The sequence below is a fragment of the Mesocricetus auratus genome, unplaced genomic scaffold (genome assembly GCF_017639785.1).
Source record: "Mesocricetus auratus isolate SY011 unplaced genomic scaffold, BCM_Maur_2.0 Super-Scaffold_100020, whole genome shotgun sequence".
NCBI lineage: Eukaryota > Metazoa > Chordata > Mammalia > Rodentia > Cricetidae > Mesocricetus > Mesocricetus auratus.
The window spans coordinates 41,281,258-41,302,246 of NW_024429201.1; the positions used below are offsets into that span (position 1 = coordinate 41,281,258).

At 40.0% G+C, this 20,989-nt stretch overlaps 1 protein-coding gene across 1 annotated transcript in view; it reads right to left on the bottom strand.

Moving 5' to 3' along the window:
* Nucleotides 1–259: 259 nt before the first annotated feature.
* Ell2 (elongation factor for RNA polymerase II 2) overlaps nucleotides 260–20,989 on the bottom strand; it is a 68,081-nt gene continuing 47,351 nt past the window's right edge. The window contains exons 5-12 of the mRNA XM_040728958.1: nucleotides 15,911–16,170; nucleotides 11,061–11,185; nucleotides 10,720–10,804; nucleotides 8,450–9,017; nucleotides 6,391–6,457; nucleotides 2,835–3,006; nucleotides 2,012–2,056; nucleotides 260–1,920 (exon numbers count right to left, since the gene is read on the bottom strand). Of these exons, the coding sequence (XP_040584892.1) occupies nucleotides 1,804–1,920; nucleotides 2,012–2,056; nucleotides 2,835–3,006; nucleotides 6,391–6,457; nucleotides 8,450–9,017; nucleotides 10,720–10,804; nucleotides 11,061–11,185; nucleotides 15,911–16,170 (1,439 nt within the window). The 3' untranslated portion in view covers nucleotides 260–1,803. The remainder of the gene's footprint in view (nucleotides 1,921–2,011; nucleotides 2,057–2,834; nucleotides 3,007–6,390; nucleotides 6,458–8,449; nucleotides 9,018–10,719; nucleotides 10,805–11,060; nucleotides 11,186–15,910; nucleotides 16,171–20,989) is intronic.

Below are 20,989 nucleotides of genomic sequence, written 5' to 3' on the forward strand. Positions count from 1 at the left end.
TCAATGGAATTCTCTAGAAGGACCATGCTACCCTTAAATGAAATTTGTGCAATGATGTCTGAATTGCAGACTGAAATGGATCTTGTCTCAGTGGTTAGAAGCCTTCTGTATTTCTAATGCATTAGCCAATCTTTCCAGTTAATGTTTCAGAAAAACTCCAGAGAGGACAGTTAATCAACACGTTCTGTTACATGACCTCAACACTAATATTTTTTTAGTTTATAGTGACACACGACAAAGTTATTCACTTTTGTTTGGATGCTGGAGACAAACATCTTTATTAAAGATACTACCAAAATTTTGGCAAACATTTTAAAACAGATTTGTAAACATAATGCTTCCCTTTTCAACCGGCAGCACTTTGAAAAGACGATACAAGACAACACAACCTGAATCAACATTAGTTCAAAATCCTTATATTTTGACCACATAACTTATGTTCCCACATGATAAGACAAGAGATAGTTTAAATCAACATTAACAGATAAACTCCATGAAATGAAAGTTTGTGCTGTTCAATGAATCACAGTATGTTATGGTTAAATATATCTACTTTTTTTTTTTATATTCCTGGTATCCAGGATGTAAAAGAAATCTTTAAATATACATCTGATGTAGGTAATAGCTTCTTTGCATATCTCTCTTCAAAAAATACTTTATAGCAGTATATAAATAGGTTACCTACACATTTAATTTTATCATTTGCCCCAAAACTATATATCTATTTCATTTTTATAACATATCAATTTTTTTGCCCAACATTAATAAAGCTGACAAACTGTTGAAATGGAAATGCTTTTTTCTTCCACAGTAGAAGTAGCAATTTGACAGAAACAAGTAAACAAACATCATCAATAACCTGCTGTAACACTCATCAGTTGTTTAACCTGAGCGTCCGGCCTACTGAGTAGCAGCTTTTCACCTTCCTGCAGCTCACACCCACATCAGTTCTGCAGACACACAAGCTGAACACACACACACACACACACATACACATACACACACACGTTCTGACGCTGGTAGGCCACAGTGTGCTTCCCGTGGCTGTCGGCACAGGGGAGCAGTGCAGCTACTAATTAACCACACAATGTACACAACAAGCAAACACCTTAAGGCAGCCATTGCAATGGGGGGTTTAACTTGCAGGGCAGGTTTAACACTCTAGAGCCAGTCAGCCCTTTGTGTGTGTGTGTGTGTGTGTGTGTGTGTGTGTGTGTGTGTGTGTGTGTGTATGTGCATAGAAAACTACACACATAGTCAAACAACTTTCTATTTTTCAACCCTCCAAAACAATGTTTTGATTTTTTTTGGAATTTTGTGCAAATGTCTATCTATATATTCTACCATTTAAGGCAAAGAGTTTGCATTAAGAAAGGTCAGAAAATAGGCTTATGAAAAGCATTTCACTTTGCACATTACTGTTTTGTTTTTAAACACAAGCAACTCTTTTAAGTGTGGACATTGCATCCCTGATACCTAAATTAAAAAAAAATCATCTCTAATGACAAACACAAGTTTTCAAGGAAAAATTGATTTGAAGTATAGACACTGGATCCCCAATATCTAAAAAACTGCTTCTATTAACAAACAACTTTGGGGGTGGGGGAGGACCAGAAAAAGAAAGCAGCTTTAAAATTCAGGGAAGCAAAATAGAATGAGGAGGAAAAAAAAAGTAACTCAAGTTTACTAATACTGAAACTTCCAACAAGCAAAGTTTCATCTTTTAGAATCTAAAGCAACTCATCTGGAATTTTAAATAAATAAGTTTAAGTTTTATTCACATCTTCTGGTCCAAGCAGAGTTCTAGTGCCATGACTCTGCTTGCTGTTGGTCAAATTCACCTATTAGTCTTTTGATGTGAGCCAGCTTGTTATGAAGATACTCGCATCTGTACTTTTCTTCATGGTAATTGGGACTGGACTGCAGACAAAGAAAACAGTGAGGAGTTAGGTCACAAAACCCACAGTGCTTCTCACTGCAGGCTAGACAGCACGGTGCTGCTGATACCCACCTGCTTGATCTTCTGATATTCTTGTAAGACTTCTTCATGAACATTCTGCAAAATTAAAAATTAGAAGTGAGGAGAGAAAGCCCTGGGGGAGAGGGGGTAGTACAGTACCTAACAGGCATCTGGCAAGGTGCAGGAAATTTTGATGAGATGTAACTTGGGGCATTTTTATGGAAGGCAATTTGGCAGCAGCTATCAAAAGAGCAAATGCAAAACTGACTCAGCAATTCTACGAGTTCTGCAGGTCTACCTGCCTGAGCTTATTATGATGCACACAGCTACAAGGCTAGCAGCTCTGTCCAGCAAAAGACAATTCACACTATGGGAATGCCCTTAGGGCTATACAAGGGATACCAAGAGGATAGTACAAACACACAAACAAAACACATGTGCTTTCTGGGGTAATGTAAAGTTGTCTATGAAGCACTGTACTAGTGAAAAAAATCAGCATACAAAATAGCATGGGTAGTATAGACACAGTGCTATACTTAATTATTCAATAACTTTTAAGATTTCTTCTAAATTTAATGAGACCAGGAATCACAATAATGGTTTAAGTTACTAGAATGTAACACACTGGTGTCTCTTACAATTGCAGAAAACTCACCCTACTTAGTTGTGTTTTGTATGTTTTACAATACATTATATATGATAGTGGAGTACCCCCACAGCTCCCCTCACTTATTTAAGAACTATTTCAAGTACATTTGTTTCATAAAGCTGTAGGGACACAGGTCTGCTGGACAGCTTGCTCTAAGTCTAGTGGAATGGCTAGTAGGGGAGTGAAGAAATGAAAATCAGCCCATCTAAAACCATGCCCATCTACCTGGTACTCTTTTGAGCCTGGAGAAAGGCGCTTTCGTTGTGCATCCAGCTTACTAAATCTCCTGGCTACAGTTTCCATCCTGGCATGCAAAGCTCTGTACTCATCATACTCAGCGTTGAAGTCATCCTTGTAATTCTGGCGTTGCTCATAGGAGACAATAGCAATATATTTTCTAATAATAAGAGAGAAAAACGGAATAAATGGAGAGAAAGAATAAGCATGGTGGCATGGGTCTCAGATGCCACCCTCTTGCATTTGTCTCCAGTAACTGAATGTCACTCTGTCTCTGGTTTCTTGCCAGGTCGCTCAGATAGCAGGCCTCAAGAGTGTTCACGGAGAATGAAAGTGGAAAAAACTCTCAGTGACGATGGAATTCAAAGAGAACCACATAAAATGAAAAGCATTCTTCCAGACTTGCTTCTAGAGCCTTTCCCCAAACAATGGAGCGGAGGAGACCAAGCCATCTGCTAGCAGTCATCTCAAGACAGACGCACTTGATGGGTAACAGGGCAACAGAAGGATGCCACACAGCCACTGAGCACTCAAGTCAAAGCTGCCATAGGACCCCTGCTTTGTGAGAGGAGGTGTCTTTTAGACTTGCGACAAGCAGACACGTCAACAAGGGCTTTGTTTGCTCTCTCCATTCTTTTTTTTTTTTTTTTGAGACAAGGTTTTTCTGTATTGCTTTGGAGGTTGTCCTGAAACTAGCTCTTATAGACAGGCTGGCCTCGAACTCACAGAGATCCACCTGCCTCTGCCTCCCGAGTGCTGGGATTAAAGGTGTGCACCCTTTTCTGACATTCCTAACTACCCAAATTAAAAAGATTTTTTTTGGACAGTGAGTGAGGCTCACTACCAAGGAAAGTCTCTCTAGTTTTTATCTCTCTCCCCACTTTTGGATAAAGAAAGGTTTATTTAACATGTGTACACGTGGGTGCCTGCATGTATGTATGTATGCGTACCACATGTGTGCCTGATACCCATGGAACTAGAATAGGGCATGAATCCTCTGCAACTGGACTCACAGACAGCTAAGCCACTTACTGTGGATGCTGAGAACCGACCCATAGTCTTCTTAAAGAGTAGCAATGCTCTTAACCACTGAGCCATCTCTCTAGACCTCCATTTTAGGTTTTTTGGAGACAGACTCATATTACTCAGGCTGGCCTCTATTTACCATGTAGCTGAGGCTGGCCTTGAAATTCCAATCTTCCTCCATCTACCTTCTGAATGCTAAGATTATAGGTGTGTATTGCCACACGCAGAGGACTGATTCCTCTAGCACTTCCCAACACAAAGTTACACTTACACAACAGAAGGCCACCGTTGCACTGCTTAGTCTAACTCACTGTCTTAACAGAATGCCACAAATCTGTGACTAGTCTCTAGAACCTTCTAAGTGAAGGCCACTTTCACAACATGCCAGGTGACTCTGCAGTAAATCAGCTGGAAGATCATTTCAACAGTATCATTAGCTCACAGTCTGCCTTCTTCTCTTGCCCTCTGTTCTCGGTCATGGAAGGTCCAATTTCCTTGATTATTTGGGTAAAAGCTGAGATTAGGCAACTGGTGGGCGCTGCAGGATGCACCCTGAGGTGTACACTTGGGCCTTATGGTGGTAATGTCTTGAAACTGGGCCTCTCCAGATGGTTTTCTATAATCCTACTGGTTTTATTTAAGTTGCTGCATCACAGATGCCTTCCTGGGAAAGTGAGAAAAGTGATGCAGTGTGCAAACTCAGTGTCCTCATTAATGTTTTTATTTCTGCTGAGTTAAGACAGTGTGGAGGTTGGGTCTTCTGAGTATAACTGAGACAGGAGTAGTGTGCTGATTTAAGCTGCCCTGGTGGCCTCAGCTGCAAAAGGAACACTGCCAGCCACATGGGAGCCGCCCTCGCCAGACCTGCTACTTTACAGCACGCTGGAGGAAGCCCTGATGGTTCATGAGGTTCCTGGGAATAAGCATATATAAATAAAGAATAAGCTGAAACTCAGGTTTAAGTCATTGTGTAGCGCATTTATTTTACTTTCTAAAAATTTAACCTTTAGTATTTTATTTAATAACTTTGTTAAGGAAAAATACCAACTAGGTCGATAATTGTGTTATTGTTTGATACTGGCATTTTAACAACTGATATTTTAAATTCCTATGACTTTGCTGTTGGAGGTTTCTTAATGAATCTCCTTTTAGTTTTCTTATGAGGAAAACTTAATGTCTGTGTTTTGGAAATGTTCTTGTTACTTTTAGAAAATAGTTGTATTTGTTGATTAAAACTTCATTTTTAGCTTGGGCAAAAATATATTGCTTTTATTAAAGCAAATTAAACATAAAACCCTTAGAAATGTGACAAATGCACACGGATTCTTAAATATTGTCAGCCAGTTAGGTTGGCAAAAAGGTGAAAGCTTTAAATCTGTGGCAGAAGTTTTAGGATATACTATTTTATATATATCACTATCAATAAAAGGACTTCAAATCTGTCACAGGAGAATGGTGTGCTACTCCAGGGCTCAACTTTCCCAAGTCTAAGGAGCAGCAGGTGGGGTGAAGGGGTAAAAGCCCTCTGCATGAGTCTGTGGGGCTGTCTTGAATGGCTGGCTGCTTCCTGTGGAGGTTGCTACACTAGCTATCTCAGATGGCAGAGTACGTAGGGAGGCTCCTGCTAGCTGAGCGGTGATAGTTAGCATCATGCTTTCTCATTCTCCAGCACCTGTAGCTTTCACACTGGTGTTAAGCAGAAGTGACAGCTCTGTAAATCTGAACTGTTCTCTCTTCTGCAAGAAGCAAGGTTAAAAGCACTCTGCCCACTATGAGATGGCACTAACAGAAAAAAGTGTGCAGACAGCTCAGATTCTAGCTTCTGTTCCGTGTTATACCTATTTGGCAAATCTGTTTCATTTTGAAAGCTGTCTGCCATCAGAGCTTTTTGCTCTTCCATAACGTACTTTTCCAGGCACCCGCAACTCAATTATTGTCTTCTTACAGAAGCCTTTTATTGTATGGAAAAAGCTAGAATTATATGTTCAAGTTATAATTTTTGTGATAAGCACATTACAAAAACATTCCCAGCTCAGCATTTACTAACTTGTTGTCACAAGAAAAACATATACCTGGTACTAAAGTGAAATGATCTAACTTTACTATTTTTTCCTCTTAAAATTAATTTGAGAAAAAGACCTTTGTTTACATAAAATGAAGCCATGCCTGCTCTGTAATGTTCAGTGCAGAGTTCAAGCAATCTGCAGCCCCCTGGGCCCCTCTAGGGCTGCAGATAGATGGGCTGCCGGCTTTAGCGGCTATTGTGCTCAGCCTGACCCTGGAACCATACACGTTTCTCTGTCTTAAGACCATGGAGCACTGCTCTGTGCACAACCTGCTCCTGACGACAGCGGCGGATTAGGGCTGGCAGGCTTAATGGCAGCCTTTCAAATGCAGAGGTGGCTTCAGGACTCTATTTCTGGAATTTCTTACTGTTTTGATTTGCAAATTATGGGAAAAGAATTTGCAAACTTTCTAAAATTAAACAGCTCTCTCCATTGGCAGACAGAAAACTTACACCAAATAATCTGGGAGTTCAATTGTTGAAGAAGGCTCCATGGAGGCAGTGCAACCTTCTTTAACTCCTATGAAGGGGAAAAAAAAAACAGAGTGTCATCAATGAGTATGGTTATCAAATGCCTCTCCTTTAAAAGAGAAACATCTGGAACCTTTTCCTCAAATTCTTTTCTTCCACCTTAAAAGCATCGGCAAGCGAGGACTACAATGGGACACAAACTGTGGAGGCTGTGCCCTGTGCCAGCAGAGCTGATGCCAGGCATTTAATGCACCCTGCCTACTGCAATGTCCCCACAGTAAAGGAATTCCATCTTAGCCTAAGGTCAGGCTTCCATTCTCCCACCAGCAGGGTGGCATCTGCCTAGCAATTCAAAGACTGTGGTGGCAGATGTAGTCAGACAACAGGCGATACTGATTTTACATTAACATCTACTTTTCATGAGATCCAAACAAGCAGAAGAAATAACAAAGCTAGCTAGCAGCCTGCTTGGGTCACTGTATTTTTAATGTCATCCTTTCTGTAGCCAGACAGTGGACTGGATAGGAAGTTTTCCACAAGTTCACAACAAGGCATTAGTAGGTGTGGATTCATCCCTTCTTACCTTTGACTCTCATAGGATTAGACAGATTTTAGGGAAAACAGCAAAAACTGTTGTAGTTACTCAATGGCTATGTTGTTAAAAGTGAGTAAATTCCCAGTATTACATTGTTTAACACACAACTTCCAGGGGCCATGTTTAAACATTTTATAAAGTTTTTTTTTTTAAATCAAAGCACACTTAGTAACTCAAACTCTAATTTGCTGGCAAAACATATGTTCACTATAAAACAAATGTGAATATCTGACAATTTCTCAGTCTTCTGGAAGATAAAATACACCAAATAAATTACATAGACTCAGTGGGCTTATTATATAAATTTGACTCAGGCATGGCCATGAGAGACTGTTCTAATGGATACAAAGGATGTGGGTCTGGATCTGTCCTCCACTTGTGGAAAGTTTTCCTACCTACTGCAAAAGAAGGATTTACAGACACTGTTTATACAGGTATCTAGCCCTGAGAACACACAAGTTCCTGTGGTAGTCTCATCACACAGGGATCCCCTGGTCTCCATTGACTCTGAATCACCCTCCAAGGGTGGGAGTGTGGAAAGGAGAGGGTGTGCAGGAAATCTGGCTTATTAAATCTAAACACGAAATTTTACTTTATGGTTTGTCCTGACTTGACAAATTCAAGTACAAAGAGTAGTGTAGGTGGGGGAGAACTTACACTTGGGCCATTATCTACTACGACCATGCTCATCTACACACTTCAAGAGATGTGTTTTGCCATGCAATCCACCCAATCCGTGTCAACTGTATACTCCTGCAACTCTCCTCTGCAAATTTCACCAGGAGAAAATAATGAACGCTTCTTCCATTTGGCAGAAATGGTCAGTTAACCCTCAGGATTTTAGACCTTCAGAGTTATGAGCAAGACAAGGAGTAACAAGAGGTGTCAGTTTACTAACAAAAATACCCTTATCTCTATCAAGCTAATAATAGCCAGGCAGCTTGTGAAGCAAATTACTTTCATTGTAAATAACAATGATGTAGCTTGCCTATTTTACAAAGAATGTGACAGTCTTTCTATGATAATTATTAACAACCACAGGAGTATCTCTGGCTTCTCAAAAAGGAGGAAATGGGTATCTCTATTGCCCATTTCTGTTTAAATCAGGTCAAGAATGGCATGCACCTGTTACACTAAAGTTGCAAAATATGACAGAAGGAAAAATTGCCAAAGGGGACTCTTTGGAGAATGATAAAGTCATTCTTAAATGCCGTTTAAATCTACATAAAGAAATCATGTTTAACACTTGGTAAAGAGACATTGAAGTGACAGCTACAAGGTGGCAGAAAACAATGTCTACAATGCACATTATAAAGATTAATTCAACAGACGGTCATTTGCTTAAACAGCATTATTCTAAAGAGCTTCGTCTACAACTCATGCTCTTCCAGCCTATGAACCACAGAGAGCATTTTGGTTTTTTTCTTTTAAATAAATGTAAAATACCTTCACTGGGATTGGGACTGGAGTCCCTCAGCTTGGCAGCTTCTTCTCTCTGAAGGTCTTCCTCCTTTTCCTCCACTGTCTCAATGTCGTGCTTTTTTATTTGGTCCTTTTCCTTGTGTTTTTTAGACTTCTTTTTGGACTTCTTGTGAGACACTGGGTGGCTTTCTTCCATAGGCTTTGGACACGTTAGCAGAACTGAGCCAGGGGGTAATGTTTCCAGACAAGTCCTAGAGGTATATTTGTCTTGCTGGTCCTCAAAGATGCTACCATTTTGACTAAAACTGTCAACAGGTAGGTCTTGAGTCCCCCGGCCTTCTGGAGTGCTAGGGGAGTTGGAGTTGGAGTTTACAGTCTGAGGAGGATTGGAGACAGGGAGGTGGGTTGAAGGCAGCGGCGAGGGTGTGGGGATGGCTGCAGCTGCAGGGGGCGGTAGGAGGCCTGTAGGAGATTTCTCACTGGTGGGATTCACATGGCCATTTAGTGTTGGTGGGACTCTGTTTGTCAGGTGAGATATTCGAGCTTTTTTGTTCATTAGAGGATCAATGAAATCTGAATCCAAAGGTCGTTTCTGGGGTGGGGGGAGAAAAGCGTGAGATTTGACAGTTGAGCAGCCTAACTTATCAGACTATATTCTAACCTTACTCAAAAAATGAAGACCCCCACACCCTTTAAGAACTCCTAACCAAATGTAAATTCCAATTTTAGTTCTTCCGTCAAAAACACAATAGGGGAACAGTGCCAAATAGTGAGTTCAGATCTTGCAGGCTACCCTAAATCCCAGAGACGGTTCTGATTTACGTGCCTTAGAATACCGTACAGCACTAAGTAGAAGCAACCATCATGCTAGCTGCAGCTGGCCTAGTTCTAGCAAGTGAGAAGACAAAGCAGTTTGCACCATCTGACTCTGTGATTGGCTCAAGTGTTTCAGCTGTAAATATGTTGGCTGTCACTTATCAGATGGCTGTCCCCATCACACTGTCAACTAGCTCATCTTTACATTCATTTCTCTAAGTACAGCTATCATTGTTGAAATGCCATTTTGTTTTTTCACTGTACATATATGTTCACAATGTTGTAAACTAAATCTATGAAGACTGGCTCATTAAAATGAGGCAGATACACTTTAAAAATCTTGTTATGATAGCTCAATCCAGTATTCACAATGACAGTATATAAGTTACAAGGGAAAATGAACAAGTAAAAAATATAAAATTACAAGTCAGTTAAATATTTAGCATTTGGGGACTGGAGAGATGGCTCAGCAGTTAAGAGCACTGGCTGTTCTTCTAGAGGACCCAGGTTCAATTCCCAGAGGCTACATGGCAGCTCACAACTGCCTGTAATTCTAGTTCCTGGAGATCTGACACCCTCACACAGACACACATGCAGGCAAAACACCAACGCACATGAAATAAATAAATAAATCTTTTTAAAATTTTGTATTTGGATTTAAATTAATCAACCCATTAATTTTGTTTAGCATCCAGCATGTAATTTGGCCAGAGTAGATTCAGATCACAGCGGTTGGCATTAGAAGTTAAGTTTCCACAGACACCCGACACCTGAGGATGGATCTACCCATCTGTCCTCTAGCTGCATCCCTATGGTGCTATCTGGCACTCTAACACACTACTAGTCTCTTGCTTGTATTCCCCACACACCTGTCTGCGTTCCCCTGGTTCTCCAGAGAAGCATACAGAGACAGGAAGTGCTGTATTAGAATCCTGGGGTGGTCAGAGAAGCCTCTGCCACTATCGGCCCAAGGCACTCAGGACAGGAGGCTCTCTGAGATGACCCATTGAGATGATTCTTAGCTAGAATACAGTCTGAGGCACCTTCTGATCATAGTCAAATTGAAAAGAAAAACCTTTAAGGCAATGTATTCCGAAAGTGCCACTATTTTTAATTTGCCTCAAACATATTTTCCATAAGAATGTTCTTCCAGGCACATTTTAGATAAAGTCAAATCTCCAATCTTCCATATAACCTGAGAATTATATGGGACTTTATGTGTCTTCCAGTTACTGACCAATACATTTTACAATAAATTTAAATTTTAGCAGTGGCAAGCAAGGTGTGCATTAAACCCTTTGGTAAGCAGTGCAGCACAGTGAGAGCCTTCTAAATCAGCTCAGAGCTGAAAGCTTGGCCATCAGTTAGCTCTGGGCTTTGGGCTGGTCATCTGTACAGCTTCCCTCACCTACAAATCAAACTGAAGGACTGCACTGAGCTGCAGGGCAGGCCTGGCATTCTCAAACTTGCTGTCATACCTGAGGAGATGAGGTGGAATCTTTGCTGGAACACATAGGAGACTCTGAGCGGCTAGTGCCAGCATTCTGAGATGGATTTAGTTTTCTGTAAAGGAAACACATTTTCCAGGTAAATGTAAATTAACATTCAGATCCATCATAAACAAAATTCTATTATCTTTTCTAAAAAAGTGATGACATTTTCAAAGTTGTTCTTAAATTTCATCATTTTTTTTACTCTGAAATGAACAGAACAGAAAACTATCCCTGCTTCTCTTTTCCACCTCAACACCAAAATAACACTGAGTAGAGTATTACTTATCTGTACCATTTGTAAAGACAAAGGGAAAAAAGGGACTTACCTAGAGAGCACTGACTCTAATGACCGTCTGTCTGTCTCACTGTAACCTGGCCAGTCTCGCTGGAGCTCCTTAAACACATAGTCCTTTAAGGTATAGGAGAGGTCCTTAGGATTCAGATTGGCCACCTGGAGCACAGTACGCAGACAGAGCATTAGGTATTCCTGTTGGCTATATACATCTTTTTAATGATCCTCCTGGGAATATGTCCAAAGGACCCTACGTCATACCATACCGCAGAAACACTTGTGCATAATGTTCACTGCTACCGTACTCATACTAGAAAGGAAATGAAGTCAGCCTAGCTGTCCACCTTCTATTGAAGAATGGATAACAAAAACGTAGCATGTGGAATTTTATTCAGCTGTGAAGAAAAATGAAATTTGCCGGGCATCAGTGGTGCACGCCTTTAATCCCAGCACTCGGGAGGCACAGGCAGGCGGATCTCTGTGAGTTCAAGGCCAGCCTGGTCGACAGAGCGAGTTTCCAGGACAGCCTCCAAAGCAATACAGAGAAACCCTGTCTTTGGGAAAAAACAAACAAACAAACAAACAAATACAACAAAAAATAAGAAAAATGAAATTTGCAGGAAAACAGATGGAACTGAAAAATATACTATATAGGAAGTGAAGAAAAACTCCTCCTGTCCTTTCTTACATGTCGACTTGAACTTTCGATGTTTGTACATACATAATTGTGTATGTGCTCTCACGCCACTGCATCCACATGAGGACAACTGTGCCGTCAGTGCTCGCAGGGCTGTGTGGGCTCTGAGGACCAGCTCTAAGCCAGGCTTGCAGAGAAGCGCCTCTACCTACTGAGTCACAGCACAAGCTCTTGGTTACTTCCATTTTAGGGTTGCTGAGTCACAGCACAAGCCCTTGGTTACTTCTATTTAAGCAGAAAACATTCAGGCCCTCTCAGCCAGCAGCATGGAGTCTCTACAAATACTACCAATTTTGATAATCTTGCTTTTTATTTCCTTTGTGATAATCAAGTTTATTTCTTTTATTTGCCAACTTTCCTAAGAACTTCTACTCAAGATCCTTGAAATCCTCTTAAACCAATAAGCTAAAGCACAAACTAAAGGATGCTCAGATATCTGTTAGAGGGCTTATTCCCAAGGGAAATCTTTTCCTACCTCTTAACTACAATTCCTAGAGTATCCAGTCAATAATCTACTCACTACACAAATCTATGGGCTTATGACAAACTACAAGTTCTTCAGAATTTTTATTGACAGTTTCACATTTTATGTAATAAATTTTAGTCATTTTAACCCTGCATTCTCCTTTCTCATTCATCTCAAGAAGTCTCCCTCCTACACACCAAAAAGACTGCTGCAGGCTAGGGAAAGGCATTCCTTCCCCTAAGTCTGGGAATAGTCTTTTTCAGTAATTTGGCTTCTTGTTGTGTCTTTTTAAAAGTACTGTCAGATTTAATAGTTTGTCTCATATGATCACTAATTTAATATTATTGTTATCATAAAGCAGCCTCTCAACTTTGCAAATAAATGAACACAAGATGTAAGCAGACTGTTTTGAAGTGGAATATATAGAACAGTGGTTTTCCTTTTCTAGTCTCTGACAACACACGGACTAACACATCCCCACCACATCTACTTCCCTTCCCTCAGGGTCTTTGTTAAATTCCCTATGCTCTCGCCTTTACATGCGCTCAGTTACTGCCTTCTGCCCTATTTTTTCCATTCTCCTTCCTGAGCTCACTCAACTGCAAAATTTACAATGCCCAATCTGTATGTCAGTCCCTAAATGTATGGCTCCAGCCCCAAATGCCCCTGAATACTTACATATTCATCGACTGGATATGTGTAACCAACATTTCCAAGCCCACCACACCCTCACACCTATCCCTTTTCTGCTCAACACCCACTGAGTTGCTCTGGTTAGTACCTACTCACAACCACAGGCCCCTCTCTTTTCTTCATATACGTTAGGAAGGGTTTCTCAAAATGTATCTCTAATCTATGAAAGCAACTCCACCAGACCAAGCTACCAACACATCCCACCTTGGTTTCTGCAGTAGACTTACTAAGAAGTCTTTCTCTTCCATTCTCAAGCCCCAAGCCACTCTTGACACAGAAGTGAGTGGTCTTATTGAAAGCACACGTCACATTACAGTGCATTCTTGCTTACATCCACTGCTGCTTCCCATCCCACTCAACATGATCTCCTTATCCCTGGTCAGCAGTACCTTCTGGGACTTAATCTCCATCCCTTCTACCAGGCTTCCAGAAATGAAGAGTCTTCTTGTCTTTTGTTTTTCATTTCAGTTAAGAAAAAACCATTTAAGAAAGGGGTTCCCTAAATTCCCCTTTATGAGTAGACCTCTTGCTCAGCCCCTCTAACTTGTAGATACACTTCGGAAGGTCAGGGCTTACCATGTGGTGGGGATCATGGGACTCCCACACCTACAATGTTATCTGATATAGTCCAGGCACAGTCACCCTTGTGTTCACATGTAAAATTACGTAGGTTTAAAGTATCTTTCCATATACTATGAATAACCTTAAGATTACTTACAACAGCCAATAAAATATAAATATTATATACAAGATTGTTATATGTTATTGTTTGAGGAATAATGACAAGGAATAAAGTCTATGTATGTTCAGTATAGACACAATTAAAAAGATATGGTCTTCAATTAGCTGAATTCATAGGTGTGGAGCCTGCTGATACAGAGAACCAGCTGTACTAAATGAACCAAATGAATGAGCAATGAATGTGAGTTTGACTCAAATACTCACACGTTAAGATTCAGGTTTATTGTGTTGTTTTGAATTTTTAAAAAAGGATTTCTAGGAAAAGTTCATTCTAAGGAAAAGGAAGCTGTACATTTGTAGACCAACTTAATGGTAAATAGCTTAAACCACATCTAGTACATTATTAAGCATTTTAATGAATAACATTCACAGGGTACTCAAAACAAACTATAATGTAGGTAATAAATCAGCAAAAGTATCTACTGGCATGGGAAAAACAGAACTGATCATTTCAGCTAGCATGCTTGTTACCTAGTTAGTGATAAAATAACCAATTTTTTGACAATCTGCTTATTCTGTTCTTCTACTCCTTTTCATGTTAGTGTTGGTCAGTTTCATGAAACAGAAGTTGTATTAACGGTTAGGAATGTTCAGGATAAAGAATGTGTAGGTAACTGGCTTAAGTCAAAGTTCTTAATATGTGTCTGTTTTCTCCCCTCTGCAGGTGAAATACCTAGCCATACTGTGCCTGGCATGTAGTATGAATGAACCGTGGAAGGTGGTACTGGCCTCTCTATCTGCTTTCCCTAGGCTAGTGGTTTCAGCTCATATTAAACATCACACCCTTCTTTCAGATGCTTCATTGGTTTGTGTGGGATGGAATCTGGCAAAAGTACTTCTTAAAAAGATCCTTGAGATATTCAATATACAGCCAGGATGAAATTACACTCAATAATTCTTCAAAACAACCTGAGACTCACTCTCATATGCAATTGTTCAGGGTCAAGGATACCCATTTTTAGATACAGCTATCTATACTCACAACATCACAGAACTACTGCCCCATTTTTCTTCTATCTTAGGAGATAATTCATACTTTCCATAGATGCATTTACCGTGTATTTTGTGATGTGTGACCTGACTCTCTCTCCCCAACAGAAGACTGAACTAACTAACACTCTGTCACTGTCTCACATACTCATTTCCCCTTCCCCTTTCTCTTTAGTTTTAATAAGGGCTGTGTGACATATAGATTAAAATAAAGATCCCTCCAAATGACTGAGGGACTAGCTAATCCCAACCTGCATATGGCGGCTTTATTCTCTCATGACATTATAGTACTATATTTTGAATGTAAGATACTAATTAATGAAAACAGACTTAAAGCTGTTATTTCTTTAGTATCAGATAAAATATGTAATTTAAGAACAACTTTGAAAATGTCATCACTTTTTTAGAAAAATAATAGACAGAATTCATGGATCTGAATGTTAATTTACATTTATCACTTGAAGTACGTATAAAAATTAAAGGAAATTGCTATCTTCTCACTGTAGCTTGTGATTATAAAGTAACTGCTCATAGTACTCTTGAAATATTCATATCCCTTAATAAAAACAAGTGGCTGATCTTGGCATACACAATAGCCAAAAAATACAAAGTATTAAGGGCTTCAAAGGATATGGAGGTAAGGACACATTCTAAATGATTTACTAGGCAAGAGTATTGTGCCTTATACCAACTGAAGACCAACAGAGGATACCACACAACTTTGTCTATATAAACCAATGAAGCGTAGGTGATAGTGTAGGCGGTTTAAGAAGAAAACAAACAAACTTCTCCAGTTCTTAATGAAAATTTGGGCAAAATTGGGTCATATGAGGACAATGCTTACATTTCAACCAGTTTTTAATAAAATGCGCTAAAAAGACGACTTAAGCTGTGCACAGGGGTGCATACCAGTACTATCAACACTCAGGAGGCTGAGGCAGGGTGATCACCAGAGCTGAGTTCACAGCAAGCCTGAGAAACTTGGCAGTCCTCCATCTTCACAAACAAAAAATAGCTCAAGATGTCCTACCCTAATAATAGTAAAGAGTTATTTTTATATATGAAATTTCTTTATCTCAAAAAAAGTGACGAGATTAGCAAGAGCAGGCAGAGGTTTCAGTTGTTTTAAGACAGAGTTCTAGAGGCGGGAACTCACCCTGCAGTTCAGGGTTCTCCTGAACTTGTGAGATTGTCCCGCCTCCAGCTCTTGAGTGCTGTTACAGACATGTCCTCTTTGTGTTCTTAAGGGAACCTCCCCAGAAGGCGCACACAGATGCCTCTCTCAAGCAGTCCTCACCTGTTGCAGAATTGCTCCCAAAGAGTTCTTGTCCTTTTGATTGACGCCATCTTTCTGCAGGCGGGCAAGCAGCTCAGGTTTCTTGTAGGCTTTTAGCGCCAGTAAGTGGATGACCCTGTCCCTGTATGGCCTCTGAGAGACACTGCTGCCACCATGTGTCTTTCGAATTGTGTTTGCAGGGTTCATGGGGGTTGACCTTTTCCTCTCAGGCACTGCATCTGAGATGGCTTGAGGCGCTTTCCGAATTTGCACTCTTTTCCCTAAAGTCCAGTGGAATAGACACTGTTACAAATCTGTGCATTATATACAACATAACGTGCATTTTAGTTTCCACAACCCAATTTAGATATACTTTTTATTTCTAGAAGAAATAAAGGTCATTTTATTTAAATTTTTACTTTAAAGAAATATAACTAAGTATTTTAACGAAGTTGCTTATAACATGGAGTAGGAATTTTAATAGGATTATTCCTTAAAATAATTACATATTATAGATGTACTTTTGTCATTTAACTACACATAGTGATACAAACAACAGAACAGAACATTTTAGATTGTTGACTATTTGAGACAGGTACAAGTAAAGTAATTTCAATGCTTTCCTGTGTCACTTTACAGTACTTAAATCCATGTATAATACATCACTTATAAAAAAAAGTGAGTAGAAACAGGAACTCATATACAAAGGTGACATCACCTCACAATAACATAACAATAACATGTATCAGACTTCATAAGAAAACATAGCTGACTAACCCAGAGCAGAACTGTCATAAATCTATAGACACACACATCTCAAGGAGTAGAGACCAACTACTTGGCAACCACTGGAGATGGTCCTTTTTATTAGCAATAACACAAGTAAAATCAAAGCAACCAACCCACTAAACACACTCTCAGAAAACAAGACAAATAGATCTGTCTTCATAAACTACACAGACAGGTCAGGTAGAGGCATGGAAAATGATACAAGAAGACACACCACTCCCTCCGTGTCAGTAACACCCTCTGCTTAGGCAGCAGACTGACAATCGACCAAATGGCAACTTCTAGTAAATTTGTGTTGGGAGTGACCTGAGTATTCTCTCTGTTCAAATCCATCCAGATAGAGCATCTTGTCCCATAGCCTTTAGTGACTGTTCTTTGGTAAGGGACAGAAAGCAGTATACAACCTCTTTTTATAGTTTCTGAAGTAGAATCTCTTAACTTATTTACTAAGCATTATGTCCAACTCTGTTCCCTCTGGTTAAGGACGGGGAGAACTGGGAATGATGCACCGAACGGGGTAACTGCACTAGGAGTAAGACTAGATTCATGACGTGGGACTAGAGAATTCTGCTTACTAATGTTTCTGTTCATGCTGGGCCAGACAAAACTTAGTTATCATTCTACCTCATTTCTGGGAAACTTCTGTCAGCTGGTATACTTCTTTGCAATTTAGACATGGTGACGGCAAGTATCAAATTAAATTACTGTACAGAGAAGGAACACAACACTAGGGAATATTGTCTCATGATAAGAAAAACTAGTTATGTAAAGTTTTAAGAGAGACTTAAAGCTGTTTTCTACATTTTTTTTAACTTAGAAAAAGCTGGATCTGATGGGAAAGGACTACTATTTATCATGCACCAATTACGGTGTAGTGAAGGGAAGACTATGTATGCTAAGGGTTTCATGCAAGTGATTTCTTCAAGGTGAGCCTTATCTCCATTTCAGTTGAGAAATCTGGGGTTTTCAGTGGGAGATGCTCAAAATAGTAAAGTGCTTATTCAGCATAATGGGAAGGCCTGTGGTTACACCCAAATCTCATCACTTGTACCTCTTCGTGGGAAAGGTTTTATGAACAAATGCCTAATGCTTTCCTGTTGTTTCATGTTGGGCTGTAAGCTCTGTGAGGGCAAGGCTATGGCTGCTTTCCACCACCAGAATGAGTCAGTACTAATGACTGCAGATGACAGGAAGACAGCAAGCAGAGAGGCAGGAGTCAACACATCTGTACTTTCCCACATTGCCAGACTGCCAGTCTAAAGACACACAGAAATCTATAATGCAAATCCTTTAGCCTATCATTTCTCAACTGTTACGGTACTAATGTCATGTTCTTTGATCATGCAATAGAAATTTCTGGAGAAAAAAATAGGGTCAATGTCATGATAATACAGGAAATATTCTAAATTCCACACTTCTTTTCTGTTTGCCAATTCCTGCAGATAAGAACCTGCTTAACTCCCTTCCCGACCAAGCTGTCACTCACAAGCCACTCAGCTGTCACTCTGTTTCTATCTGAATTACCTCAGGTCCTTGCTCTCAAAATGGTTCCCAGAGGTTGCTGGGTTTCCTCTCACCCTCCCCGAAGCACAAGGAAAACAAAGGAGGCTAACTTTGCCCCGAAGAGGGAAAGGAGTATGATGCTGGATAGAAAAATGGATTCTGATGAGGGAGAGGGCTGCATCTTTACTGAGACCTAGTGCTGGACTCTCTGACAACTGCTCCCAATACATCAACACCACAGTCGTCTGGTCATTGGGTGACCATTCCTTCCAAAGATTGAAAGAACAACTCAATAACACCGGTACTGAATTACATTTAAACATCACTTGCTTCTGTCTATCCAAACCGTTTGTGACTATTCAATTTGAAGAGACACCAAGACTAAGGAAAGAGATATTCTAGATGAAGAAAACCTAGTGATATAAATATTTATAGAGTTGTGATGCTAAAGAAAAAGAAAGGAAAGATGTTAGGATCAAAGGAGGCAGGACAGCATATTTTATTTTTAATATTTGCCCTTTTTAATAAAGCCTGTGGGAAAACCTAATTCTCTTTCCAGACCCAACTGCTAATCAATTCCCCAGGCTTTTTCATATACAACAGCAGTGGTACCAACAGAGTTGGCTAATCTGGGACTAAATCTGAGTCACTGTTATATTTATGAGTCCATCTCTAGTTCCTCCATTTAATTCTAGATGGTAAAATTACTTATCCTTCAGCCAATGGCTCTGAGTCAACAATGTGAAAAGAAAATGTTAACACAGGCCATCAGAAAGAAAGTAGCAACTATAACCATTTTCTATAGTTGTTTTTCTGCTTGATGGAAACTGGCTAGCACTGTGAGCAACAGAGACTCAAGGTTGCAGATAGCATATGCAGGGTAGGAAGGATGACTTGGACTCTGGTTAAATATATAATCTATACAAAAGTCTCTGCTGGTATCATCTGGTACCTGTGGTACTTTACAAAATTTCAGTATGCACACACACACACACACACACACACACACACACACACACACACACACACACACACACGTCAGAACTACAATGGATCTTATAAGTTCTCTAGTTCTTATAAGATAAGATACTCCTTATCTAGTACCTGAGAACCTTAGGTAGTCAGTGGCTAGTTCCATCACTCAGATAAATGCTAACTCATTAAAAAATAAGGAGGGCGGAAAAACTGGGAATAGAGTCATAGATATTAGATATGCTGGGTTATTTTATACAGCTGCGTAAATATCTATCTATGCAAAGATTTGTAGGTCAATGAGATTCCAGAATTTAGGTCAGAGTCAAGAAGTGGACTGAGCACACTAGGGAACAAGAGGAGGGGATTAGTGACCTCTCTTTATGAAGACAGATACAGTGTTCACCACTGACTACCATCAAGAGCAGAGGTAGAAGTATTTCTAACAAGCTGTCATCATGTTGTTTAAGTAAGACATCCCCGGCTCCTCTCCAGTCAAGCAGGGTTTGCTCTGTCCTCACAGGAGAGCTTCAGAAGCACACAGCCCAGGAAACTAGGCCAGGTGACCCCAAGGCTCCTAGCAGTGCAGACTTCCTCCCTTAAGCTTGGCTTGTGGCCCTAGCTCAGCTGGCAGAGGTCCAGCCTGGCACTGTGCCACACCACACCACAGCACAACAGGACCAGCATGACTCTCAGTTGCCTCCACCCAGGCTCACACCACTGAAAGGAACCTTGTTCTGCAGGTACCTAGGCTGGCATAGGTGAGCATCTGGTGTCATTTTACATGGCACAGTCAGTTATAAGCTAAGTGGGTAACTCCTGCTGTTTAAGAACAAGAATTCAATTTGTTCATGAGGACATGCCTTTATCATCATTATTTATTTATTTCTGAGCCCAATAATTTGATACATAAAATGGACAGATAGTCATAACCTATTTCATAGAGTAGTCAAGAGATTTAGATGAGGAACTACATACAAAGTACTATATAACTTATAATGAGCACCTAATATAAGTACTGGGTAATTTTAGTTGTACAGGCTGATTGACTAACATTTTAAAGAACTGAATGAGCCAGGCATTATAAAAAAAGTAGGAAAATACAAGTTGAGCTCCCCAGCAGGAAAGGATCAAGTTTTAAAGAACAGATGATAAAGAGCTCAAATGCAGCATATCCAAGTAGAGTAAAACTTAAAGTAAACAACAGAAAGTCCAATGGGAGCCTAGGGCCTTCAGAGTTGATGGGACTTTGACTAACAATACTATTTGGTTCTGAAATCTTGAGGTGAGGAACTGAAGGCAGTCCAGATATTATAATACAAATAACTAAAAGGTTGTGACACAGGCCATATTAAGGAAAGTTAAAAGGAGCGTGGGTTTTGTGACCCAGAGAAACTGTCTGAGAATGTTAGTGACAAGATTTAAGTTCAGAGAAGAGCATGGCATAGTGACAGTTGAGTGATCAAGGAACTGAGGATAAAACTGGGAGGAAAAGAATAAAGAAGACACACAGATTGGCAGAGAAAACTACCGAGCTTTGAGGATAGCATCTTGTTCAGATTTAAACTTTGATAAGTTTAGGTTTGATAAGATAGGTTATCCCTAAAGTATATATAAATTATAATCCCTATAAGAAAACTAGCAAGCTCTAAAATTCCTGTTATCATCAGAAAGTGCACTATTGGAGGGATTCTAAATGTTGACATGTTTGTCATATTAACTGGATATGGGGGCTCAGATCTGTAATCCTAGCTCTCGAGGCTGAGGCTGGAGGTTTGCAAACTTGAAGCCAGCCTGTTTGATACAGAGAGGTTCAGACTCTGGACTATGGAGTGA